This window comes from Nannobrachium achirus (assembly GCF_963921795.1).
Source record: "Nannobrachium achirus genome assembly, chromosome: 12".
NCBI classification, from domain to species: Eukaryota; Metazoa; Chordata; class Actinopteri; order Myctophiformes; family Myctophidae; genus Nannobrachium; species Nannobrachium achirus.
This window is the reverse complement of record NC_137832.1, coordinates 40,446,012-40,473,231: the sequence shown is the minus strand read 5'-3', so window position 1 is coordinate 40,473,231 and position 27,220 is coordinate 40,446,012. Positions and strand designations below refer to the sequence as shown.

Sequence of the window (27,220 nt, the reverse complement as noted above, 5' to 3'; positions counted from 1 at the left end):
GTTCATGAACAGGGTCAGTGCATGAAAATGACAATGAGAATTTGACAGATACATGGGAAACATTCATGAGAGGAAGGGAGTATAACAGCATTGACAGATTCTGTGGGGTCGAGGAGGTTCACATGGATACCAGGAAGTGAAATTATTATATTTAATAATAACTATTAGTTCTATTTATAGTGGCTCATAGGAATAGACTATGTGACAACCAGGAATAGTTTGGTGACCACCGGAGACTCGGTTGACGGCCGGAATTTAGACGGCACCCGGGAGCAGGTTGGGTTAGCGCCCCAGCCTGTGTCTTCCGTGAGGAAGAAGCCCAACAAATCCACGGTGAGGCCTTTAGGAGGGCCATTCAACTGCAGCAGCTGAATGGAATGTTTGGATTGGGGTCTGGTGCAACGCACAGGTTCTGAACCTGGTGAGAGCAGGAGAGGACCTGGTGAGACGTAGGAGGAGCCCGGCCAGGAGTCAACCCATAGAGCCTAGTTCTTCCACGCGCCAGAATAGTACCCCCAATCCCGGCAGAGTAGTTCCGGTGCAGCACATTGAGTGACCCTGTCTTTCCCTAATAGGACTGATCGTGGATAGCTTCTGGGACGTAAGTCGGGACTTGATCAACCCCGGCTGGGTCACCTGGGCGAGGGTGTATGATGTTGCGAGACCCGAAACACCCGTCGACCCCAGGCTACATCACTGATGATACGTCCCAGTTGCATCCTTGTGATTTTTTTTGGAGCCGTGTGCAAAGCACATGAGCTCCCTGTGAGTGGCAATGTGTGTCCTCACCAGAGTCTGTGTCCAGTCAAGAATGAACAGGATCTGCCCATGCGCAATTCTTTGGATGGGATTTATGTCACTTTGAAGTGAGCCGATTTTTTGGATGGGATTTATGTCACTTTGAAGTGAGCCGATTTTTTGGATGGGATTTATGTCACTTTGAAGTGAGCCGATTTTTTGGATGGGATTTATGTCACTTTGAAGTGAGCCGATTTTTTGGATGGGATTTATGTCACTTTGAAGTGAGCCGAATCTCTGGGATCCGTTCTTTTCAAAGAGCCGTTCAAAAGTTATTTATTTTGTAAATACTTTGTAGATTTTGATTATAATTACAAATCACTTCAATCAAAAACATAGACCTGGAACTGCTCAAATTCACGGCTCCACTTCGAACCGAGGTTTGATTTTTTATTTCATGTTGCGCTATGTGACCCTGAGACGGATCTTCTCATGTGGGGGTGTCAGGGAGGATAGGTATGGAAGTAATACATGCCACAGTGGCTCTTTGTCTTAAGGTTGTGAGAAAGAGATAAGATTTTAATGAGCTCTGCAGGAAAGAGGATGTTTTTCTGTTTTAGCGTTTCAATATTGACCTGTGAGAGGAAGGACAAATCAGGCCATTTTCGAAGCCTTGCTAAAGCAACGTGTCTAATGTGTGAATGTTATAGGGCTGTAGTGTAGCTGAACCTTTTTATATCATTTTTTATTGACAGGTATGGTCTGTGTACATGCATAACACTAAAGATTATATTTTGCCTCTACAGAAGACTAGACTGAACACAAGTATATCTCTGTATGACTTCTTAATAGTGTAATTAATTACTTTGATAATAGGCACACATGAGTTGGTACATTGCCTCTGCTTTCCATGTTATTTAAGTGAAACACACAGAAAATTAAGATTTATTTTTAGTAGTACACATCAAAGATTAGAAGTAGAAAGTAACGAAAGACTTTTTACTTTACCAATCAATCTTTTAACATAATTTGAATAGTGGTCTAATTATAGTATGTGCTTGTGTATTTGTAGGCTATTAAAATTGATTTATCTCCAGATGCCTTATACTAAATCTGTGAAATAGGCCTTCTATGGTCTGCTTGTGAATTGAATCTTGGATTTGATGTATTGTTTAAGATAAATATGCTAATATAGGCACTATTATCAAGATTTCCCTGTCCTGCAGAAAGTTATTAAAATCTACTATGAACTGAAACAACTGTGTTTTACAGTTGAATTACTTTTCTGTATTTATATTGAATTTGCTGCAGGTTGTTGAACTCTATAAGTCCCGCCTTCACAAAAAAAAAAAAAAAAAAATCACTTCTCCCCCAGAGAAAAGGAGTATGTCAGAATGTTCTGTTCTTGAAAAACGCCAGCCTACAGCACTACTAGCAATATAGAACCTGTAGATGGTTGGTTTGTTTAAACTGATAAAATAATTCAAATGTTTAACAAAGTAGTCTTCAGTACTGACATCTTATATATCTTATCTTACCCATCCACCTCGTAGAACAAAGAATATTCTCTCTCCTCGTATCACTGTCTTGAAGAGTTTTTAACAAAGTTCTTCAACCCCCCCACCCAACATTTTCCATTTAATTGACTTTCTAACTCTAACCTACTGATAAAAGGATTGCACACAGTGACTTATTTAACTTGATGAAAGTACACAGATCAGCAAACAGCCCTTACTGAACTTTGTCCCCCTTTCAGACAGGAAAACAACAGACAGAGTATAAAAGGGGGGTGCAGCAGAGGGAGAGACTTGTTTTTGTTCAACACACAAGAGCTGCAGCAACAGAGAGCTGAGCTGAAGGGAGACATTTTAACCAGAGGGTAAGTAATCTTCAGTTCATTTTAGGCATTCTATATGGTCATTGGTCGTTCAGTTCAGTGCTATAGCCTTATTTAAGTTTGGGTGCAGCAAATAATGTAATTATTACATGCACATTCGATAAATTAATCCTTCTTAAGATCTTTAATTTCTTCTGCAGCTGTGTGTAATCTTCTTCATCCATCAATAGGCCTACAACAGTTTTAATGATATGCATATCCTTCACAAACTCTGTACAAAAATCCATGTTTGTTGTTAGCCCATGCATGCTCAAATGTACTCTTTGAAACTTGTTTACCACTTTACCATTTAGGTATTTGAGCATGCATACAGTATAGTTCTGAATGGCATGCTTTTAAAATATGTATAGTGAGAATGTGGTATGTTTTCATAGTAGCCTAATAAGAGCACTTATTGTTGTAAATGAGTATATGCAGTAGAAAAAAGTAGTAGTTTGCTTTGTTAGCTAAGCCCATTCTGAATACCAGCTTCAATGTTTATTTCAATGTTTCTATCCTCCCATCAGTAGCTATTTCATATGTTATTTTCAGAACTATACATGAAATGAGATAACGGTTTGAAAGTTTGGATGATCAGAAAAGTGGAGACACTGCTGCTGACCTTTTGTACAATGTTCTTGTATTTGTGTCTGCTGAGCTCAGCTCATCTGGAAACTCGCACAATGTCCCACCTCCTCAACAATAACACCCTCTTGTCTGTCTGCCCTCCTTCCCTCCCTCCCTTCCTTCCTCCCCCTCCCTCCATTTCCCAATCTCTCATCAGCAGGATCAGGGGGGTTAGAGGAGGCGGAAATGTGGGCGTGCCTCAGCCTCCTCCTGACGCTCTGCCTGCTCCATGGGGGCGGGGCAGAGAGTGAGGGGGGCGGCCCCCGCTGCCAGCTGCCGCCGCAGTGGAAGATAGGGGAGGTGGAGCCTATGAAGGAGGTGATGGGACGGGTGACCGTCGTGGCTCTGCTGCAGGCCAGCTGATTGTTCTGCTTGGTGCAGGCAGCCAGGTACTGTAGGCTACTGTGTACACATGAGCAAATGTGTTATGGCCAGGGCCAGGGGCCAATCTCCACACCCCAATCCCTGCTGTTTCTTCTTTATAAATGTTTTCGTACATGTGTATTATGTGAGACTCAAATGTATATTTCACAAAAATTATGAAATTACCTTTATATCCACACTTAACTGTAGGTAAAGCTAGTGCAAATGTAGCTATTAATTGCATTTGTATCCACCCATAACTTAATCTGATGAATTTGTCCTGATTTTGTCTTGGTGAAAACATTTTTTGTCTTGATGAACTGAATACACAGGACCACAATGGAAACAAGCCCTTAGGGCTTTTTGTGTTATCCTTTTAGCTTGCATTGTATTACTATTTGCAAACTGTTAATAAAGTATTCAATCAATCAATCCACCCATCATACCGGCAGGTTTCCACAGAATATATGTTTTTTTTAAACATAAACTCTACTATGTGTGTGTGTGTGTGTGTGTGTGTGTGTGTGTGTGTGTGTGTGTGTGTGTGTGTGTGTGTGTGTGTGTGTGTGTGTGTGTGTGTGTGTGTGTGTGTGTGTGTGTGTGTGTGTGTGTGTGTGTGTGTGTGTGTGTGTGTGTGTGTGTGTGTGTGTGTGCGCTATGAGCAGAATGGACAGCCTGCACCAGAAGCTGGAGAGTCGGGGTCTACAGAACATTAACTACATGGTAGTTAACCACCAGGGGGAGCAGTCACAGCGTCTCCACTCCCTGCTGGCCCAGAGACTGTCCACCAACATCACGCTGTACAAGCAGGCCAGCCAACAGGCCGATGTTTGGCAGGCACTGAATGGAGAAAAGGATGACTTCCTTATTTACGACAGGTCAGCTACCCGCGCTGACACAGTGTGTAAACTGTAAACTGTGCATTTCTTTCCATTGGACCGATAAGGGTCCATCCATTTGGACTCTGAGGGTCCCTGGACACCACACTGGTCTTCAATATTGTCGGTTAATCAACACAGGAGGCCATTCATAATTTGGTGTAATACATTTCTTTTTTTTAACTTAATTTATATTTTGTCAAATGCACACATTCACAGGGTCAACATTTTACATCATTTTCATTATCATATTACAGTCCTTTTTAATCCTCCGTGGTGTCATTCTTCCGGGTCGTGTATTCAGTCCATTTCTCCAATTTATCATGAAACAACTCTTCCTGTATCCTGAGTCTATGTGTAAATCTCTCTATTACATAATATTTCCTCCACAATGCAAAGGTGTAACTACATTTCTAATTTGAAACGTCAAGTCTTTTGGTTGTTCCGTAAAGCTTCCGAAGGCCAACAAGAATAAAGCCGTTCCTGATGTTTTTATTCCTCTTTACCATCAGATGTGGCCGTCTCACCAACCACATCTCACTCCCGTACACCATCATCGGACAAGGCCACATAGAGAAAGCCATCAGAGAGGCCTACTGCAACAGAACATGCGGGGACTGCGTTCATGAGGTAAGCTACAGAGGTCTCGCAAGCAAATACTAGACATTGTTTTACAAGGAAGCATTGGTAATGGGTTTGTCCGTAAAAGACAAACACACTCTCTGATGTCTCATATCGTCACTGTCAGGCAGAAACCTTGTATCTCCAAGTTTCAAGATAGTATGTTCTTGCGTAAATTAAAGCCCTGCTTCATCATACAAGAGTGTTGCACAAAAGTAGTGAAAATAGCCGATCTACAAGCACACAACGCCTCGCGTCGCGAGACGTTGTGTGCTTGTAGATCCGCTATTTTCACTACTTTAACACATTTTTTAAATAACAATTAAAAAAGGAATAGTTTTGGAGATACAGGGTTTCCATCTGACAGCGACGATATCTAGCTCTTTGTTTCTGTATTTGGTAGTTCACTCTTTGAACTGCACTCTCCTGATTTATTTCACCTTGCCCTCGCAGACTGCTGACGTCCCAGAAGAGTGCACCAGAGCACCTGAACCCAAGCCTGAGGGAGAGGGAGAAGCGGAGACTGGCCACGGTCATCATGGTCACCACCATGGCGTTGGCCATGAACATGGACATGGTCATCACCATGGACATGGTCATCAGCATGGCCGTGGTCATGGTCAACAGGGTGATAGAGAGCAGGGGCGCGGGCAGGAGCGTGGTCAGGGCGGTGGCGATAGAGAGCAGGGGCGCGGGCAGGAGCGTGGTCAGGGCCGTGAGGCATCTCGCGGGCAGGTGGGGCAAGATCTGGTTCATGGCCAACAGCAAACAGGCCAGCAGGCCATGCACATGGGTCACCAGTGATGACCCACTGAAACACAGGGGTCCTCAGTGATGGAGAAAAAGGCTCGGTGAAAGTCAAAGTACAGCTGACAGGGGAGGGCGGGCTCTGAGAACGACGCCGCCCCCCGGTCCAGCTGACACTGACACTGACGGAGGCTGTTCGCAGACGCAGGGAGCGAGCAGCCCGTCGGTCTCTGACACTGTGGCGAGGCGGCACTGCCCGCCTCCTGACAGTGACACGGGCTGACGGGCGGCGAGACCAATCTTGTCAGAGAGACCTGACAGTGACGTCCGCTCCCTGCTGACTGACAGCAGCTCAAGCCAACACCGTGAGTCTGACCCCCAGGTGTTGAGGTATGAGGATGATTATGACATGGAGTTTAAACATACCTCATAGCTACCAACACTTGGGCTAAGTGCTCAGTATTACCAACTAGTATTACCCTGGGAAAGGAGGGGGAGAATCCCTATGAGGATGGAGCAGGATAGAATAACACAGCTTACATTCTTGTAAACTGGAATTTGAAATATTTGAGTTCAAACAAGTTCAACCACTTGTTCTTGTTTTGTTATACAGACGAACCACCTCACCATTCCTCTGTCAGGGGGTTGTTCTTATCCTTTCTCAGGAGCGTATGTGGGGGATTGTGTTTCTATATTTCCTCCTCCGTTTAGCTCTCTCCATCCTTTATGATGCCAGGCACATAAACTATAACCTAGTGGTGTCTGTTTGAAGTCAGGAAAGGGAGAGAGGAGTGGGAAGTTCACAAACACAGTAAACCCCCCAAAAGTTAATTAATGAAATATTTCATGTACTTTAAATCTGCAAACACCAAATGTAAAGACTTAAGGAGAACAAAAACACTTTTATAATAGGACAAGAGATACAGACATCCGATCTTTTGAACTTATAAATAATGAGACAGTGAATATCAGCAACGTTAAAACTACAGATTTTGAACAGTAATCTTTCTATATGCACACTACTGTTCATTATAATGTGCACCAGTGCTCCACCTATAGGAACTGTATTTCTCTAGTTTAAAAAAATCACAGCTGTTTTCTTTTGAGTTGCTGTCGATGAAGTCACCACTTTCAATATATCCCATTCTCCGCTATATCATTCACAGTTTTTTTTATCTTGCACATTTTGTATGTAGTGATTGGTCTTTTAGTCAAGTTCTAGATTTAGCTGTGTGGGTTGCAGATTTGTGCTAGGTGATGTTATTTGGAATAAATAAAATAAAACCAGCAGAGAAGGAAAGAGAAAAGTAATGAATGTAAGACAGAAGCATTCAATGATTGTTTGAATACATGCTGTAGCTGATGAAGGTTTCCAGGGGAAGACAAATGTCACCTAGAAAACCCGATGTTCTGACAGACAATTGTATTTGCTCATTGGATTGTGGATTGTAAAAGTGGAATGTAAAAGTAGGGTTGAATAAACATGACTGGGCTTATTTTTGTCTTATTATTGTGTGTATATCTGTTATCACTGACTTCACCCACTATATGCATGTCGACGCAATTACCGTACGTTATCTCTCACCCCCAAACGTACACAAAATCAACCATACGTAACTATAAATGGCCCTTTACTAAACCCTATATCAGTTGGACCCAATACTTCAGGGTCCATCAGTGGTGCATACTTGGTCCCCTACTAAGTTCCCAAACCCTACACAAAATATCATTACACATTGCAAGCTTGTAGATCTGCTATTTTTGACTCACCAGTTTTTGCTGAATGCTTGCTTATAATGACATCATGAATATGTAAATTGATTATGATGATTATGCAAAGAATTATTGTGATTATCTTAATTAATTGTGATTAGGGACTATGTAATAATTGTGCCAGGCCTAATACTGATATGCCCAGAATAGGGACACTAGGGTTCAAGTGGTCAAATTGACCCTGCCTACACGTTGGCTACAACTGTCCTGAGGTATTCCAAATTTGCTGTGAGTGAAATGGCATGTAGGTGTGGGTTTGACAAGTGTGTGTGTGTGTGTGTGTGTGTGTGTGTGTGTGTGTGTGTGTGTGTGTGTGTGTGTGCGTGTGCGTGCGTGACTGCGTGCATGTGTGCGTGACTGCGTGCATGTGTGCGTGCGTGCGTGCGTGTGTGAGCGAAAGAAGGAGAGTGTACTTGCAAAGGCATGTGGCACTGCACTCTGCACGTGTCTGGGGAGTTCAATGCATGTGACCCAGTTGTCTCTCATTCCCCTCAATGTTCAACCCTTTATCATCTATATCATACAAAAAAATTGGATCTGGACTTTGAAGTCACATGGTTTTAGGGTCTTAAACAAGATAAAGAAAAAAAGATCAAAACATGATCAAAACAACAAAAAGAAAGATCAATGCAAATGGTTGGCTGTGGAATATGTACACCAGATGGCGATCAAGTATAGCAGATAACATGCAGGCTGGCTTCAGGTTATGTTTAAAACTAATATAAGACTATATGAACAAAGCCTCTCTCTCTCTCTCTCTCTCTCTCTCTCTCTCTCTCTCTCTCAATTCAATTTCAATTTCAATTCAATTCAATTCAATTCAGTTCAATTCAATTCAAAGGGATTTATTGGCATGAGAACACATAGTTTACATTGCCAAAGCAGAAGTGTACACAATACAATATACAATACATAGGCTGCAATCAAAACAAAATATGTACAATTGAAGGGTTACATGCAGACAGTGCAGGGATGATTAGTAGTCTTTAAGGTGGTTGTGTTCCATTTGATATCCTTCTCCTATCACGGCAGCTCACGAATCTTGCTGCTTTGCACATTGTTTACTTCACCCAGCAGATATGTTTTTTTTTGTCTCTGATGACGTGCAGTGGACAGGCGGTTAGAAAGTGTAGCTCTGCAGTTTCCACTTCATCTCTCTCTCTCTCTCTCTCTCTCTCTCTCTCTCTCTCTCTCTCTCTCTCTCTCTCTCTCTCAAATCACAAGATGAAGTTTTTTTCTGTTTCAGAATATGTCTGTCTGGTTGCTTCCAAATCAAATGATGGATGTAGTTGCAACAATGATTAGTCAACAATTACATTGAACTGAATGAACTAAGAAAAACAACATTCATCTTTCCATCTCTCCCTTTCTCTCTCATATTCTCTCTCAGACACATGTGCGCACGCGCACACACACACACACACACACACACACACACACACACACACACACACACACACACACACACACACACACACCATGCAATTTGGTTTCCGAGCTCACCACTCAACTGAAACAGCCAATGGTGTCTTCATTGAGAAAATTACAGTAAGAGCAGGTTGGTTGGATAAAAACCCATAGGAGGCGGAGCTGTGTTCCTTGATCTGAAACAGGCATTTGACACTGTGAATCACCACGTTCTCATCACTAAACTACTATCACCTGGTTTAAGTCATATTTATCAAACAGAAAACAACGTGTGGTGATAAACAGTGTCAAATCCCCATGTGTTCTAAATCCAGTCGGTGTCCCGCAGGGATCTATCCTTGGTCCCTTACTGTTCTAATTATACCGTATTACCAAATAGTAGCCCGGTGGCAAACAGCCGCCCGGTCCCAAATACTTAGCCTGATTTCAGACTCAGCTCACGCTTTAGTCTGAAGCTGTGCCCTATTCTAAATGATTTACGGGGGAGGGACTTTGCGAGCGTGCGCGTGCGTGATCGCGCGCGAGTGATCGCGCGCGAGTGATCGCGACGCATCGTGCTCGCGACACACGGTGATCGCGACGCACGGCCGCGGTGTATGTGTTTGTGTGTGTGTCTCTGTCTGTGCCAGTGACTGCTTCCACACAGAACTGCGACCAGAAACATGTAATCAACATTAACAGCTTGTGAACTCAGCGCGTGCGTGTGTGTGTGTGTGTGTATGTGTGCGTGTGCCTGTCGTGTGTGAACTTCGTTTGAAATCGTTTCAACTGCTGCGCTGATTGGATATTCGTTAGACCCACCCCCCGCGCTCATTGGAGCAGCCGAATTTTTGGGTTGCTAAAGCCGATTCCTGTACTCAGCTCCAGACCAGAGAAAGAGTCCACTCTGAGAGTGGGCGGGGTCTATGGTCTGGAACCAGGCAACCAAATACTGGCCTGACACCATTTTGCGTACAAGGCCTGGCTCAAATAAACGCCCAGGTTCGTTTAAACGCCTGGGCCATTATTTGCATTTTGTTTATGTTTTGTGTTTTTTTATGCACAGTTTTACATAGGATGATGATGAGTGGCAGTGAAAGTGCTACAGTAGGCCTATTATTGTTACAGCGGAGCCTACTGTATCTTGACTTGTAACATATTGTGCCAAAAAAAAAAAAAAAAAACTGTAACCAAATAATGGCCCAATACTGGCTGGTGCCAAAATAAATAAAAGCCTGTTACCAAATAGCAGCCTGGTTTCTTTTAAATTTTGCATTATAAACGCCCAGGTTACTAGTTGGTAATATAACTGGTGGTTGAAGAGTAACCAGTCTTGTGATCATTTATGACTTGTCGGTCCACAATAGAGTATACGTGAATTATTTATTTTCTACTGTTTTGAACTGAAATAAAATAAAATAAAACACGCACGCACGCACGCACGCACGCACACACACACACACACACACACACACACACACACACACACACACTATCTGGTGAAAAGATCATGTTGTGCAGGTGCAGAATGGTGCTGCTCCAGACCAGCATCTACCTGGAAGATCAGCTTCTTAGGATGGTGATCAGATGAGATATCTTCAGTTCCTCAGCAATTAGCTGCTCTGGTGGCTCCCAGGGTTCTGAAGATGACTGAAGAGTCTTTGAGAGTGATTCCCTGGGCAACAGATCGACGTCAAACACGTGAGAGTGCCTGGTGCTTTAACAACAGTGCTCAGGTACTGGTTTCAACTGGTATGCTGTAGGCTATATCTGACTGGCATGCTGAAGAGTGCTTCCTCTTCAGTGACTGAAGCTGAAATGTTCCATGCTGCATCCACAACATGCAGCAGCCCATAGTATAACACGGTCTTGCATGCACAGTAAAATCACCTATGTTCATTTAACCTCCATTTATTCACTTAAATGAACACTGGAGAATGGATTTTACAGTGCTCCCAATGTCTCTTCCAAACTAGAACTCGAGCTCAGTGTGTCACATGATCACAGAGGGTCAGTGTGTTGTTGTCATTGTGTTGACATGAACAATTGTGGCTTGCTCTGAAACCACATTTCTTGTGATTTTCAGATGTTTCGGCTAATGTCGTCATGTATACGGCTGAGATTCCTGAGTCCTGAGTGTTTTCTGTTAGTTGTGGACAGGGGCGTCGCAAGGGGTAGGAAAGTGGGACTGAGTTACTCGGGCCCAAGGTGGTGGAGGGGCCTTAATTATTTTATACTTTAGCTATTGAAAAATAGCAGATATACAAGCTCACAGCGCGGCACCGAGTGCCACGCTGCGAGCTTGTAGATCTGCTGTTTTTGAAAAGTCGTGAAAATGTGTGCAAACCTTTGAATAATGAATATATGTATTTTTTAACTCAAATTTTGCTTCTGGGGGGTCCCTGGAACTCAATATTTTGAGATGGGGTTCCGTGGCCAAATACATACCATTTTGGGGGTCCTCCATATGAAAAGGTTTGAGCTCCACTGACATAGAAACATAGGTTTTTCAAAAAACCTCAGAAGGATTTGAAATATTCAAAGATTTTAATGATTTTTCAAAAATAGCAGATCTACAAGCTCGCAGCGCGGCACTCGGTGCCGCGCTGTGAGCTTGTATAGCTTGTCTGCTATTTTTCAATAGTTAGTGAATCCTTGTACCCAGGGCCCAGAATTTGGTGCGACACCCCTGGTTGTGGATGCATAAGGCACAGTTCTCCTCACTGACACGTGAATCGCCAACCACTCCCATTTTTGTAATGATTATATTATACTTACTATTATACAGTTATCATACTACTATTATTAGTATTTTCAAGGCTGTTTAAGCCTTTCTGTGCAATTCCAAGCATGGACGTGCAGATTATATGGAACAGGCTAATGGGGCCAGTGGGGCCCAGGGGCTCCTGGGCCACGAGGCCCATGAACAATATAGTTTAATGTAAATAATACAGTATAGTGCTCAAATATGTGGGCCACTCAGCCTACAGTAAAATATCCGAATATCCGGTTTATTTTTTATTGTATTACATGCAACTAAATATCATGTAAATACTGTAATAATAATAATATCTATAGGTGCTTTCTTTCTTGGCTCACTCGTGTAGTGGGTTTGCATTCCCACCCCACTGTCTGTTCTGGGTAGTATGGGGTTCGAATGGGGTGGGGGACCCCATGGTCCTCTTATCCTGTCCCCATGACCCAAGTCAAGTCTGACTCCAGTTCTCAAGTCACCAGCTCTGTCCTTGCCCGACTGAATGAAAATCCATACCAGTTTGACTAAGCAATTGCTCTGGGGGTTTACTTGATAAATTCAGATTTATATAAATTGTAGGCAAGTTAAGTAGCCTACCACTTGTCTTAAACCCTACTGGGTCCCCCAGATGGTCTATACTTAAAGGAGTCATCCAGACCAAAACACATATAGGGTTAAATCTGTCTTTTATCATACCCCTATACCTGCTTTAGTCGATTTTCTTCATAGCTGCCCCTGTTGCTAGATTTCGGCTGCCCCTGTTGCTAGATTTCGCAGGCCCTCTCATAATAAGAAAGGGAGGGGAGGGTGGGGTCGGTTTGACAAGTAAGGGTGCCTGTGAGGTCAAAACAGCGGTTTGGTTGGTCTCAGGACGTTGTGTAAACACAATCCAATAAAAAAATACTAACTTTGAAGCTGAACAAATAACCGCACTAGTATAAAGTCTATCTACTCTGTTAGTTATGAGAGGGCCTGCGAAATCTAGCAACAGGGGCAGCCGAAATCTAGCAACAGGGGCAGCTAAGAAAAAAATGGAATAAAGCAGGTATAAAGGGGTATGATAAAAGACAGATTTAACCCTATATGTGTTTTGGTCTGGATGACTCCTTTAAGTTGGCCCCCCTCAACACCAAATCTCTTAAAAAATAGATCTGCTCTTTTCACAGAATGTTCGCCTACTATCATGATAGAATAGGGATGCTAGGGTACATGTCAGAAGTTAAAGGGATATTTCACTTTCGAAAATATTTGGGTTAATTTTAACGTCTACTCGTGAACCCAACTGTCAGCCAGGCAATCCAATTTATATACAGGGTTCCCACGGTCATGAAATTCCTGGAAATATTTTGAAATCCAGTACTGGAAAAGTTTTGGTATTGATCAAGGGTCCTGGAAGGTCCTGGAAAAATATCTATGCATTGTTTTTGGTTATTGATTTTGTTAAAATGACTTCAAACGAGTTTGAAAGTGAAATATCCCTTTAAGTCTCACGGCAGACAAGGCCAAGTCCAGTCACAAGCCCTGATGATTTACATAGGACTACAGTAGGCTATATTTAAAAGAAAAAATTGAAATATGAATTTGAAGGTGGTTTGAAAAATATACCCTCTCATCAGCAAGGGGAGCATCAAGTTACAAGCACACTCATCTACGTTACTGTGAACGTCATAGGTAAAATGCTAATATCATTATTTTGTCTCTGGTTCACTGGAGTCACTCTGAATTCAAACTGTTCTCCATATTGACATGTGTATGTGGGTGCATGAAAAAATACAAAACATTTTGGAGTGATTCATCCCAGGTGATACACAGAATCATAGAGTCTATACTTCTGAGGTTTCCATGTTGCAAGATTTGCAACATGATGATACATACACCAGAAACATATGCTGCTTACAGGCCAAACGTTTAATAGCAATTTTCTTGGAGAAAAGCGAAACAAAAACAGAAACCAACTGTTGTACTAGGTGAAGGGAATGCTTACAATCATTTCAACTGAGAAAATGAATGGTCATAAAGAGCAGACAAGCAACATTTTTTGCAGGAGTGAGGACCTTATAATAATAAAACTCTCCAAAGGCTGTTCATATTGGCTAGTCCACTTTTTGTCTTCAAAGGTTTTACTGTTGATTTTGGATTGTGGGATTTGTGCTTGTGATGTACAGTATTATGCTTTTCTCAAACCTCCCTATCGATGCACCTATGTATAATCCTCTATGCATACCGTATCTGTAATATATGACATTCCAATGAAAATATTAAATGCAAAAGGTTAAGACACACTGTAAAACCATTGGAAGTATTTTTGAGACCCGGCAGCCCAACATCATCTCCTCTGTGTAATATATCTGAATAGGCTCTCAGGCTGTGTCTCTGAAAAGGTCAACAAGCAACCCGAGGTAATACACAAGGCCTAGGTGCACATCTAGTGTGGGCGTAATTGGCCCCAAGATCCAATACAGGCAAGCAGTGACTTATGGGTAATTACCCACAATGTCCTGAGACGAAGAGCTGTGAGTGGCTGTCTTTCTGATCCAATCAGCCCCACATGGAGCAGCACACAGTACACAACCTCTGTCTTAATTGTCCGATATGCTTTCTCCCCATTGCCTGGCTGTCTCTGCAGCGCTTTGCCTTCCACTTAGCCCAGAGTAAGAGAGAATCACACACACGCACGCACACCCTCTCCCTCTCTCTCTCTCTCACACACACACACACACACACACACACACACACACACACACACACACACACACACAAACCCTACTAGGAAGGCCATTTTGTGAGTCATTACCATGTGCTGTCATGGTACATTGAGAACTGATCTGACCTCAACTGTACAACATGCTGTTGGCTTGTTCTAAATTTCTGTAACGTTTCGCGAACCGAGCGGGAGGCGAACCCCGGCCCCCAACTCATTAGACCAGGCAGGCAACAGGCAACACTAAGAGAGCTAGCTCCCTTAGAGGAGCAAGTTAAGCCTGGGTCATTACTCTGTTAACTGGCGGCCTTGTGGTCAGTGTTGTGGTTGGCTGAATTAAAAATGTACCCGGATTACTGAAGATATTATCTGAATGATTTAAAGTTAGAAATGTTAGCCTATTAGCTGAAATCGCTTTCATTTTGACAAGCAAATTGTTAAGACTATGATGTTTGAAGGGCCTTTTTATTTTAAAGTGATTACATTCTGTATAGGGGATGCCACGATAGGAGAATGCTTTGGACTGCATGAAATATGACTAGCGGTATGCACAATTCCCTCAGCATGCTTTTTAGTTGTGCCATGAGGACTGAACAAAGGTAATACTCAGAAGTGATTTAGAAGTAATAAGAGAGGCTCGATTGACCACATCAAAAGGTAAAAGACGAAGATATTCTAATTCTCAGACATGAGCACTACAGCGGTTCCTTTACTTTCTTTCCATTTTGTTATGGCCTCGGACAGTGGTTCAAATCGTGACCTCTGACACAGACACACACAGACACACACACACACACACACACACACACACAGACACGCACGCACGCACGCACGCACGCACGCACGCACGCACGCACACACACACACACACACACACACACACTGTGACACACTGGTTTAAAGGAGTATTTCACCCAAAAATTACCCATGAAGCCTTGAAATCAAAAATTAGTTTTTTTGTCACATTACTCAGACAATAATTTGATGACTGGTCGAATAGATAGAAAATAAGACATGTTGGAGCAAGGTGAGTATTCATGGGAAAACCAAATCGTGTAATGCTGGAGCCAAGGCCAGAATATTCCTCCAACAATCTGAAATATGTCTTGCTGAATAAATTTGGTTAATGAGCAGCTGCATTCTGCATCTCTACAAGAGTTCAAGAACACTTCCATCATATATGAAAAAAGAAGATAAAACATTAACTTCCAACTCTTTCGTACGTGACAAAATACTGAAATCACATATTGGGAGAAAGTCAAGTAAGTGTGTAGAGTTAAATTATGACTACTTCACTTTGTCTATAATGTTCATGCATTGATATGTCTTAGGCCATGTTGCTGTATCTACACATACTGTACATTATACTGAATATTCAATATGCTATTACAGTACATGAACTGTATGTAGAGAAAGTTTAGTCAAAAAACTAAATTGAAGCATATTGGTATTTAATGTTCCTCATTGATCAATCACTGTGTTGAATTAAAACATTGTGCTGTTTAATGTAATAAGTAATTCACAGAGACTTGATTTAGTCTGAAATACGCCATTTGAATACTAGTTCTTATACTGTAGATCAGTTATGTGTAAAAAAAAATGCTTGCTTGAAAACGTTTGTAACATTTATAAGTTTGAAATTATAGTTGCAAACTCCAAATCTCAGCTTACTTTAGATATGAAAAAAGGCAATGTGGTAAACAACTATATTGTAAACCTAAAAAAAACAGATTCCCTGTTCCTCTTTCCAGCTCCAACCTCTTAAACAAAACATTTCAGAGATTATATTATTTTGTGGTGCTACAAATTGCACAACTGCATCACACATTCCAGTTTGCACTCAATTCACAATCACCAAAGTTCAACTGCAGTGGAACCTTAACAGTGCTTTTATGAATCATCTGATCACCTTCATAAACACAGAGATGCATCAGGGGAATAATCAGTTCAAAGGAAACCTGCTGTATTCTTCACATGATAATAGGATGTCATACGGCATCATTTATGACAGCTCTGTGACCCGGTATACCAGTCTGTCCTTGGTACGTAAACTCGTATTAATTAATGTAAGCAGTGGCATATTCTATCAAACGTGAGTGATGAATGACTGGGATCCATGAGGCAACTAGCACTGGATCACCTCTCTACTTTATGGTAAAGCTACGTCAAGTATATATGGTGAGATTATAACTAATTTGGCCATGATTTCTGAAATGTGTCACATTTCAATCTTTCGGTTGAATAATTAAGCAATAGGTATTAGTGGCATCTAATTATTTCCCAGAATGTCTGAATATCTGTAAATCATACGGGGAATATGAAAAAGAAATGAAGAAATTATCCCTTTCAAAATGACAGTTATTGTACACTTGTACACAAAACATAAACACAGCACTCTCCTGAATGCCCCCCCCCCATCCCCCCATAAGGCTGAGTGCAAGAAAATACATGTACTGTACCAAGCAGCAATACATTCTGATTAGTAACATTAATGATATACAAATATATACTTATAATCTTACAGCACTAGTAAATATATTAAGACATTTCTGTAACAGCATTGACCAGCTGGTCTCATCGGCATTAGGCAGCAGCAACAGAAGAGAGAGAAAGAGAGAGAGAGAGAGAGAGAGAAAGAGAGAAAATGGCACATCAGAGAGAATGACATCAAACTGTATAATTTCACATTGAAAAACCTGTCATTGTACTGCTCCTTTCTCCATCCCTTGAAGATGGAGAAAGCAGGAGCCACAGAGATTGTCTGACACAAAAGACGTATTCAATCTGACTCATCCACCTGCTTATCTCAAGGATGAGTCCCAAAGAGAATTATTCATATGTCAGGCCAGGGCCTGTTTGCTTTTGACTCTGAATTCTGCTTTGTTTACAGTTAAACGGGTTCATCTTTAGGTTAGTAGATGCATAACAACACATATACAACAACACCTATGATGGGAAATTGTTCCAACCGAAAGAGAGAGAGATCATTAATTATATTGTGCCACACACAACCTGTATTGAAATAGCTTATTTTCTGATGTGTTTGTGCCACAGGCATATCATTACAAGTCCGACAAAAACCCAGTCATCAGCTAAATGCCAGAAGAGGAATCTCAAGTCATTAAAGATGCTTGTCGCTGCAATCCCCTGACCTCTCTACCATCTCCACCCACCATTGAATTAAATTAAATACAATTTAAATGTCCAAAGGGCACGTTTACACTACAATATACTGTAATTGTTAACAACAGAATAACTCTTATCTATGATCTATGATCAACTCATACTTCTTAAATCTGCACCACAACTACTTATAATACAAAGTCTGACTGAAAATGTATACCCTGTGTGGCTGTGGGTCGCAGAATTCTTATGTCCCTATCTCTGTCTTACTATTTTTGGGGGAAAAGCATGTGGGTAATTATGGTAGGCTCCCAATTTTTGTCCATCTCTGTGTGGGGAAAACACGTGCAGCTATTCTCTTAGTTAAGTTTGGTTTCTTCTCAGTTCATTGCAACTGATGACATGCAGAGTGTATGTCGTTGAGCTACTTCTGAAGACGTGACAGGTGGCACACACACAAGTGGCACAGTATGCATTAGGCATTTTACCTTTACCGTATAATGGCTTCCCCTCTACTTTGTCCGGGTCTATATGCATGCCTGTGCGTGTGTGTGTGTGTGTGTGTGTGTGTGTGTGTGTGTGTGTGTGTGTGTGTGCGTGTGTGTGTGTGTGTGTGTGTGTGCGCGCTCGTGCGCGTGTCTATGTGTGTGTTAGTGATTGTGCTGGTTTCTAGCAGTGGAGCTATAAGGAGAGAGGCTTTATACATCAGTTCACCTCTGCCTACATAATAGGTACATACCGTACATACATACAAACTTTACATATAGATACATATACATACATACATACATACATACATACATACATACATAGAAGTGTACCTCATCACAGAAAGAGTGAGCTAAGTAAGCACAGGCATTGCAAATATTCTCTACTGTAAAACAAAAAACAAATACGTAGCTAATTACACATTCCAGTTATTGTCCCTTTGATAACGGGAGGCATTTAGCTCACTAATTAAGGCTACTCTGTAAAGTGATGAATGCTCTGTATCTGTAATGTAGGTGTTGATGTGAAGGTGAGCCTTTGCTTCTTTTAAGATGCATAATTAATCCCGTTTTCTCTTATATCATGGCTAGACAGGGGAAGGAAACAACGCCTCCTCCCAAAACTGCAAGTATGTGCCCTTGAGGAAGGCACTTAATTCATCTGCTCCCATGGAGGTGTGTGTGTGTGTGTGTGTGTGTGTGTAACTTCTTGTCACTACCAAGCTGCCGCATGCTTCGCTGTAAATAATGTATTCTTAAACCGATTCCACGGTTACAAGAACAAAAATTAATACATTTTAAGTGATATCCGACATTATAAAAATATATCCCTGGTCCTGTCCGATATCCCATGTCCTGTGGCAATTGTTTTGAGTGAGAAAATAACGTATAACTCTTTGTCTAATTATTGGTTGAGAGAAGAGCAGTCCTACACGAGTCACGACACCGGTGTCGCGACAGGCAACATTGTTAACAATGGATTGTCGTAGGTCAGGGGTCTTCAACAGGGCGTCCGGGGCCCCTAGGGGGTCCTCAGAGTTACTACAGGGGGGCCACCAAATCTTTGAGTGATAAGAACTTTTGTTTTTACATTAACCACCTGAACCCTAGCATCCCTATTCTGAGTGGAACATTCGCCAAAAATAGCAGATCTACAAGCTTACAACGCCTCGCTACGTTTGTAGAGGGGAAAGAAGAGCAGAGTATTTGACAGTTCAAGTGGTTCAATGTCTGAAAATACACACGTTGTCATCCAACATGATGACAGTGCTGTCAAACAAGTCTAAGCTGTCTAAGAAATCTATGAACATTTTTAATCTGCAACACAATTTTATACAATATGTAGTACTTTGGGGGTCCCTGCTTCATCTCTCTCTCTGCCAAGGGGTCCTTGGCCTGAAAACGTTGAAGACCCCTGTCGTAGGCATCATATGACGTGAAGATTACAAGGACCAATGTGCTTGTCCTCTCCCTCCCCTGTCCCGAGCTGTACATCAACATCTGCGTAAGATTAAGACTTCAACAAGAAGCAGTAATGTTACAAATTTGTTACAGTCAAAACACGACTGCTTTTCATGGCTCAGTTCTAAACGCAGCAAGCCAAAGACAGAATAACATCTATAGCAGATTTAGTACTGGGCTGCTTTTGCACTCCTTACAATCATAATATCAGCTTATTATCTGTTAACATGTGGCACATACAGTATATGTCTACAAAGAGAGAAATCTGTGCATTGCATTTTTGAGAGTGTATCTTTTGGCTGTCTATAATTTGGACGACATGATATACATCCAGATAAGTCCAGTCTAATATGTTGATTGCTCAACATAAAACATCCACAAATTCCATAATAAACTGTTAAGCAGCCAAGCTTCATCTCAACTTCAAGTTGCAACAAGAGTCTTAACAACAACATACTGCAGCAACTAAGCATTTGAAGCTTCCCTTTCACCAGGTAACAAACACCTGTGTAGTCTAATCCATGCTGTACACAGAGTCATTTTGGTTTCCAGACGGAATCTGTTACAAAGCAGTCTGTCTGTGACTTTAAGGGAATTCCTGGTGCATCAATGACACACCCAAAGGTCTTGTGGGATTTGTAGTCTTTTCAGGGTGAGAGGTTGCCCATGAACTCTGGGGAAATGTACCCTATGGGCATGGCCGGTAGGGGCTTGAGGGGATGCTGTGGGAGGCAGGGAGGGGGAGAGGGTGGGTTGAGGAGCAGGCTGTGCTGGCAGTCCACCTCCTGTACCACCGTGTAGTCTGAGACAGGGGGAAGGAATGGGCTTTCGGGGGATTCGGGAAGGATATAGGGGGACTGATATTCCCCCAGTATGGCTGATGGTTGGGGTTTGGTCTCCATGGGCTGGGGGGGCATAGTCTGGTACCCCTCACCGGACACAGGAGCACCAGGGTGGGTGCTGATCTGCCAAGCAGTTCCCTCTGTGGTGTAGCCACCACCATCAGGATCCATCACCAGCAGCTGAAACTGTGGCTCGTTCGGCCTCCCGTCGTCCTTTTTTTCTCCCTCCTCCTCATCTCCATCCTTCTTGCTTTCCTTCTTTTTTCTCTCCTCCTCTGTGGCGGGAATGGCCTCCTGGGCTCGGAGTTGTTGGCCAGGCGACAGCACCACCCCTCCCGATGGGGTCACATCACGGACCTGGGCGTAGAAGTCTGTGTTGACCCATGTCTGAGGCCCTCTGGGTTGGCTTTGGCCCAGGAGCCTTTCCCCAGCCTCCTGGGTGGCACTTCCACTTGAAACATCCTCATCACCCTCGGGCTGGCCAGGGAGGAGTGTCGCCATCAGCATCAGGCTCTCCTGAAGGTCTGGGTCATAACAGCCGGCTCGGCCCGAGTCCTCATCAGGGACAGGGAAGCTGAGATTGAGGGATGAAAACGTTGGGGAATCATTTTGAAGAAAACAACATATTTTGCACGGCTGTTCACTACACAGTACAATCGTCAGTGCTGATTTGTGTCAATTGTAATACTCCAAGTCCAGTCCTTTCTACCTGAGGGAATGGGAGCCGCCTAGGTGGAAGTGGCTGGTGGGTTGGGACATGGCCAGAAGCCTCTGGGTGTCAGAAGCCTGGTTGTCTCCCTTCTCCCCAGGGACGGTGTCCTCGACACCCACCTCGATGAACTCCACCCATGGCTCATCCTGGTAGAAATCTGCAGCGTAGGAGGGCAGCCCACCCATACCTCCACCACTGAGGATGAGATTCAGATCCTCCAGCTTTCCCTTCTACATTGCAGTGGTGAGACAGAAAAACAATACACTAAGCCTTTTCCATTATTTAAGGGACAAGGCAGCTCCATTTCCACAAAACGATATCTTCCGGCTGCCCTCACCGGTAAAACTTGAGGTGAGGTGTGTTTTATGGGCATCTGCAAATACGCTTTATGTTAATATTGTGAGGCGTGCCCACTTGCCAACGATTTCTATATTCTTTGTATTTGTAACAGTGTCAATGTTAATTCAGTGTATCAATTATGATTTATTACCACTGGGCGTCTCTTTTCACAGTAGTTGCGTGCACAACCAAATATCTTGATCTACAACAGCACGTGACCAAGCTTCTTATGTCGTTGTGTGGATTTAAAAGTATTGTTTTCGTGCTTGTTTCTATTTGTGCTTCTACCTATGGTTCATTACTGATTGATATTCATTCTTTTCAGGGCTTGATGATGAGTTTCTTTGAAGTTCAGGGGTTCATTTTGTTATGAAAGAAGAACTAGGCAGAATGTTAAATACAATCCCACATCACTCGTCAACAGCACACTCAGGACACAATAATAGAAAGGGACCCACTTCATTTCGTATTATGCCTCAAGGGTGCTTGTGGCATTGTTTATCTCACTAAATAAGAGATGGTATCTGTTTTTAATTAACCACATGAACTGTAGTGCCCCTCTGGGCAAGTCATAATAGGAAGACATTTGGTGAAGTTTGGAGAGCTACAGCTACAGATAGCAGATCTACAGGTACAGTATATAGATTGCCTATTTTTGACAAAATATTTGGTTTAGAGGGAAAAAAGGAGTGGACCGAGTACAGACCCATAGGGGGCCCTTGTCAACCAAGTATTTAGGGTTTAATTGGTTAAGCTTTCCATGGACGTGTAACTAAAAATATTTAATATTTAATAAACAATAGTTTGGGGCACCCGCTGGCCTAGCGGTAAAGACACATACCACATAGGCTCTGATGCCGGACAGCGTATCGCGCGTTCGAGTCCTGATCCCGACGACCTTTACTGCATGTCATTCCCCATCTCTCCCCCGTTTCCTGTCTACCTACTGTACTAGGAATAAAGCCCCCCCCCCAAATAAAAATAAATAAATACAGTAGTTTATGGACTCAAGTCAACTAAGATAGACTCACTTTGAGGAGATCTGGGTCTATGCCTTTAATTTTGGGAGCAGGTACAGGTGGCAACAGAATCACCATTAATCTATGAGAGGAGAGAAAAATCACATAATTTTAAAGATTGTGTGTGTGTGTGTGTGTGTGTGTGTGTGTGTGTGTGTGTGTGTGTGTGTGTGTGTGTGTGTGTGTGTGTGTGTGCGTGTGTGTGTGTGTGTGTGTGTGTGTGTGTGTGTGTGTGTGTGTGTGTGTGTGTGTGAGATCTTCTCACCTGTGCTGTTGAGAGAAGACAATCAGCATTATGAGGATGATCATGCAGACAAGGCCAAAGACGAGAACCAGTGTGAATTTAAATGACTCTGTAAAAGAACATTAAACAGAACCCAGTATCATCATTATAATCATCATCAACATTGCATTATTACATGTTCTAGTTATATCTAGTATCTAGTTATATTATAATTGATGCTACAATATAATCCACACATGTAATACTGATTTACAGTTAGTGTCCCTATTCAGGGGCAAACATTCTGTGAGCTTTGTAGATTGGCTATTTTTTACGAAAGGATTTCGTGCAAAGGGAAAAAAGAAGGGGGCCTAGAATAGACCCCTGGGGGACTCCAGTCAATGAAGTAGGGTTTAAATGGTTAAGCAACAACTTTCAGTCTCACAAAAACAGGAGGAGCCATCTCAGTCATCTTTGCTCAATATTCAGTATGCTCACAACAACACAAACAAAAACAAAAACACATAGTAATCAGGTGACCGGTCCAGGCTTCTTACCTGTCGTGGGAACCTCGGGCACATAAAAGAAAATGGGTTCAGAAAAGTTCCCAAATTTGGTCAAGGGCGACATGCTGGACCGAACGCGGACCTCATATTCCTCCCCGATTTGCAAGCCATAGATTGTCTTTTCTGCTGTATTTCTCTCCACTTTCATCTGAAAGAGAGAGAGAAAGATAAAGACAGAGAAAGAGAGAGAGAGAGAGAGAAAGACATAGAGAGAGTAGAGAGGACAGAAACACAAAGCAGAAAAGGTGAGGGTGAGAATAATAACTGAATAATTTGCAGTGAGATGAGCAGATGAGCACCAACTACAATGACAACAAATGTATGTTCACACGTGTCTGGGTGGTACAGGGGTAAAGTTCCTGCCCACCACCATGGAGACTATTGGGTTTGAATCCTCCACCGTGTCTCTGGCTTGGCTGGGCGCACAAACAATTCATATTGGCTGTGTTTGTGGCTGGGAAGCCGGTTGTGGAGGGCGACCTCTGTCACTGCACTAGTGACCCCGACTACTAGTGTGTCGGGGTGCCTGTTCAATTGGGAACGAACCGGGAAGGATATCATGTTCCTCTACGTCAGGGTTCTTCAACGTTTTCAGGCCGAGGACCCCTTAGTTGAGAGAGAGATGAAGCAGGGACCCCAACAACCTTATCATAGATTGCGTATAGTTTCATTGTTTGACAGTACAATCGTCTGTGTATTTTGGATTCATGTCAATTTGTGTTTTCAGATATGTAACCACTTGAACCGTCAATACATAATAAACTTGACCTTTCACTTTGTACTTAGTCTGCTCTTTTTCCCCTCTACACCAAACCTCTTTGCCGAAAATAGCTGATCTACAAGCTCACAACGCCTCGCAGCGCGAGGCTTTGTGAGCTTGTACATCTGCTATTTTTGGCTAAAGTTCTCCGAATCTGGTTCAAGTTGTTAATATAAAAAGGATTGGAATATTTAGAGGACCCCCTGTAGTAACTCTGAGGACCCCCTAGGGGTCCCGGACCCCCTGTTGAAGACCACTGCTCTACGTTACGCCATACAGGTGAAATTAAGCAGAGAGCAGGTGTGGTTGTCTACACCTCCCTTAAGACCACAGTATGGGTCAGCAAAGCAGCGACAGGGGGAAATTGGCATAATAAATCACTTTGGAGAGGAATGAAAAACACATAAAACAAGAACAAAATTATTTATAATCATATCAGTTCTTGGTGCCTATTGTCCATAGATTCTAGCTATACTATGCAAATCTATTGCTTATTAGTTCACATGCTGTATGTTACAGATGTCATTTAGAGACATGGGTATAGGGTTACAGTAGTTGTGCTTGTCCATAAATGCTAGCCTAGATTAAGACACTCGTAGAGGTATTTCATCGATGCTGACATTTTCACTCTACGAGCGTCTTAGGGTATTAATGGAATGCAGGGCTGGACTGTCACCATGGGAGCTCTACGGGCTCTGAACATGCATCAAATGCAAAATATAAGGTGCCAATGTCTTCTGCCAAATGTTAGCAAGACCCATGGAATCTGTGCCCCCCCAGCATGGAATCTTGGGGGCTAGATAGAAGACAGTTTGTCTGACTCTCAATCGCAGAGTCACACAGAGAGATTCTATGGTGCCGGCTACACGAATCTGGATATTTCTGAAGCTAGACATTTCTTTGTGCGATTGGGGCTTGCAGCCACACGAAGCTGGATATTTCGGCCGCGAAACTGGATACTTTTGAAACCGGATAAATAAGTGAAGATATTGAAACATATCCGATTCACTGGATCCGTGTAGGCATGGAACAAGGACATCTCTGAAGACTTTACTGTGTGTGTGTGTGCTTGTCCCCCTAGTGGAGGTCTGGGGACTCCGATTATTTTAGACCTTTGTCGTGTGGACCTAGATATTTTTCTATGTGGATATCTGAAAATCTGGGATGTATGAAATATCCAGATTCGTCTGGCCTATGAGTCCGGGGATGTTTCTGTTTGTGAGATGTGTGACCTCTGACCCCGTAAACCTTCCTTCTCCTTCACTGAAGCTGTTCCCCAGAGGGAGTGGTTCCTGCTTCCGCTGCAGAACCAACAAAGCTGCACTGACCATTGGCTGCGGGGAAATGTGTCACGTTAAGGAGTCCTGGCCGCTGTATGAATGTGTTTGTGGTTGTGTTTTTGTGTTTGTGCGTGTGTGTGTGTGCGTGCACGTGTACGTGTATGTGTGTGCATGTGTGTGTGTGTGTGTGTGTATGTGTGTGTGTGTGTGTGTGTGTGTGTGTGTGTGTGTGCGTGCGTGCGTGTGTGTGTGTGTGGACGCGCGTATGTATGTGGTGTGTGTGTGTGTGTGTGTTTGTGGGGGGGGGGCATCCTATGTGTCCTGAGTATAGGGGGAGGGGAGATGAAACGAGAAACTGTGCCTCTGTGACCACACCTAGGTGTGTTTGTCCATGTAAACATGTGTGTGAGCTGCATTCCTCAATGCATGTGTTCCTATGAAGTGTAGCGTCCTGGAAGTGTAGGAGGAGAGAGAGAGAGAGAGAGAGAGAGAGAGAGAGAGAGAGAGAGAGACAAAGAGATAGAAAGACAGAGACAGAGAGTCATTAACAGAGAGCGAGTCATAAACAGAGAGAGAGAGAGCGAGAGAGAGACAGTTTACAGTTTAGGCATTTAGCAGACGCTTTTAATCTAAAGCGACTTACAATAAGCAGGTAATACATCAATATAATAAGCAAGATAATATGTCAGTACATCAACAACAAATGCATAGGAATATCAATCTAGAATAATAATAACATAGGTAGACCACGCACCTAATCAGTAAAAAACTTATAAAAAACAAAAACAAAAAAGAAAGAAATGCTATCTAGCTTCAAGTGTGGTCATCGAGGGAAGGGTAGTGTTACAGTAGTGCTATGGGTTTAGGTGGAGTATGAAGAGGTGAGTCTTCGCGTGAATCCCCAACCCACCATGGTTCAGTTAGGTTCAGTTAGGATGACGGAGGCACGGCGTCTCAGGCGACCATGATCCACATGAGACACCGCCAAGCGAGCGGTAGCGAGCGAGTTGCCGTGTCGAGCGTTGCGACGGTCGCATGAGCCGACTCAGCGCCGTTACCGAGTTATGTGCCGTTATGGACAGAATAGTAAATCTTCGTCCCCCCGACTTTCGTCGTCTCCGCACGGTCCAAGTGGATACAACGGAGCGCTCCCTACCTCCGGTTCAGCCAATCAGAAGCTTCCGAGGGGCGGATCTTAACTGAAGCCTGGAGGGTATTAGATACACGCTGAGTCTTCAGTCCACGGCAGAAGCTAGGGCGTGAGTGTCATAAGGGAGAGAGAGAGTGTCGTAAACAGAGAGGGACTCACCACTTCCCAGTTAGAGCTGTTAATCTTCTTGTACTGGACCTCGTATACCAGACTCATCCACCCAGAGGAGACATCTGCTGAGGGCGGTGGATCCCAGAGGAGCATGATGTCATAGTACAGACCAGAGGGACTCACGTCCAGCAGTGTCCAGTTCAGGGCCACCGGGGGATCTGGACGCACTGGCAGGGAACAAAAAATCATATGACTTTAGGGCAGCGGTCTTCAACAGGGGGTCCGGGACCCCTAGGGGGTCCTCAGAGTTACTACAGGGGCTCCTCCAAATCTTTGTGTGATCTCACTTGAACCCTAGTGTCCATATTGGGAGAACTTTAGCCACAAATAGCAGATCTACAAGCTCACAACGCTTGCTTAGTATTAACCATCTTATGTGCATCTGTCTCTATCTTTTGTCCCGCCACTGATCTTGAGAGCTTTCAGCATTTAGTGTTTTTCTGTGACGTGTACAACTGAATGGGTTGCAGCCTTCTGGACAAATTGTCCCTTTTTTTGGAGCTGTGTGGAACACAAGCTCCCTATACGTGGCCGTGTGTGTAGGTATGTGGGTGGGTATGTGGGTATGTGGGTCTGTGGGTCTGTATGTAGCCTGTATGT

At 43.1% G+C, this 27,220-nt stretch overlaps 2 protein-coding genes across 3 annotated transcripts in view; one reads left to right on the top strand and one right to left on the bottom strand.

Moving 5' to 3' along the window:
- The first annotated feature begins 2,537 nt into the window (after positions 1–2,537).
- Positions 2,538–7,346, top strand: selenop (selenoprotein P). Of its 2 annotated transcripts, none has more exons than XM_080737858.1 (5): positions 2,538–2,617; positions 3,402–3,630; positions 4,270–4,482; positions 4,995–5,112; positions 5,557–7,346. In XM_080737858.1, exons 2-5 carry the CDS (start codon positions 3,428–3,430, stop codon positions 5,905–5,907), a joined length of 885 nt encoding a protein of 294 aa, XP_080593984.1. In that variant the 5' UTR covers positions 2,538–2,617; positions 3,402–3,427; the 3' UTR covers positions 5,908–7,346. The 2 variants fall into 2 exon arrangements, with proteins under 2 accessions (XP_080593984.1, XP_080593985.1); XM_080737859.1 differs by having other exon boundaries at positions 2,547–2,617; positions 3,399–3,630.
- Positions 7,347–13,674: 6,328 nt separating this feature from the next.
- The window catches only part of ghra (growth hormone receptor a), a 49,215-nt gene continuing 35,669 nt past the window's right edge, over positions 13,675–27,220 (bottom strand). The window contains exons 5-10 of the mRNA XM_080738404.1: positions 26,609–26,787; positions 23,251–23,407; positions 22,736–22,823; positions 22,483–22,552; positions 21,110–21,342; positions 13,675–20,974 (exon numbers count right to left, since the gene is read on the bottom strand). Of these exons, the coding sequence (XP_080594530.1) occupies positions 20,206–20,974; positions 21,110–21,342; positions 22,483–22,552; positions 22,736–22,823; positions 23,251–23,407; positions 26,609–26,787 (1,496 nt within the window). The 3' untranslated portion in view covers positions 13,675–20,205. The remainder of the gene's footprint in view (positions 20,975–21,109; positions 21,343–22,482; positions 22,553–22,735; positions 22,824–23,250; positions 23,408–26,608; positions 26,788–27,220) is intronic.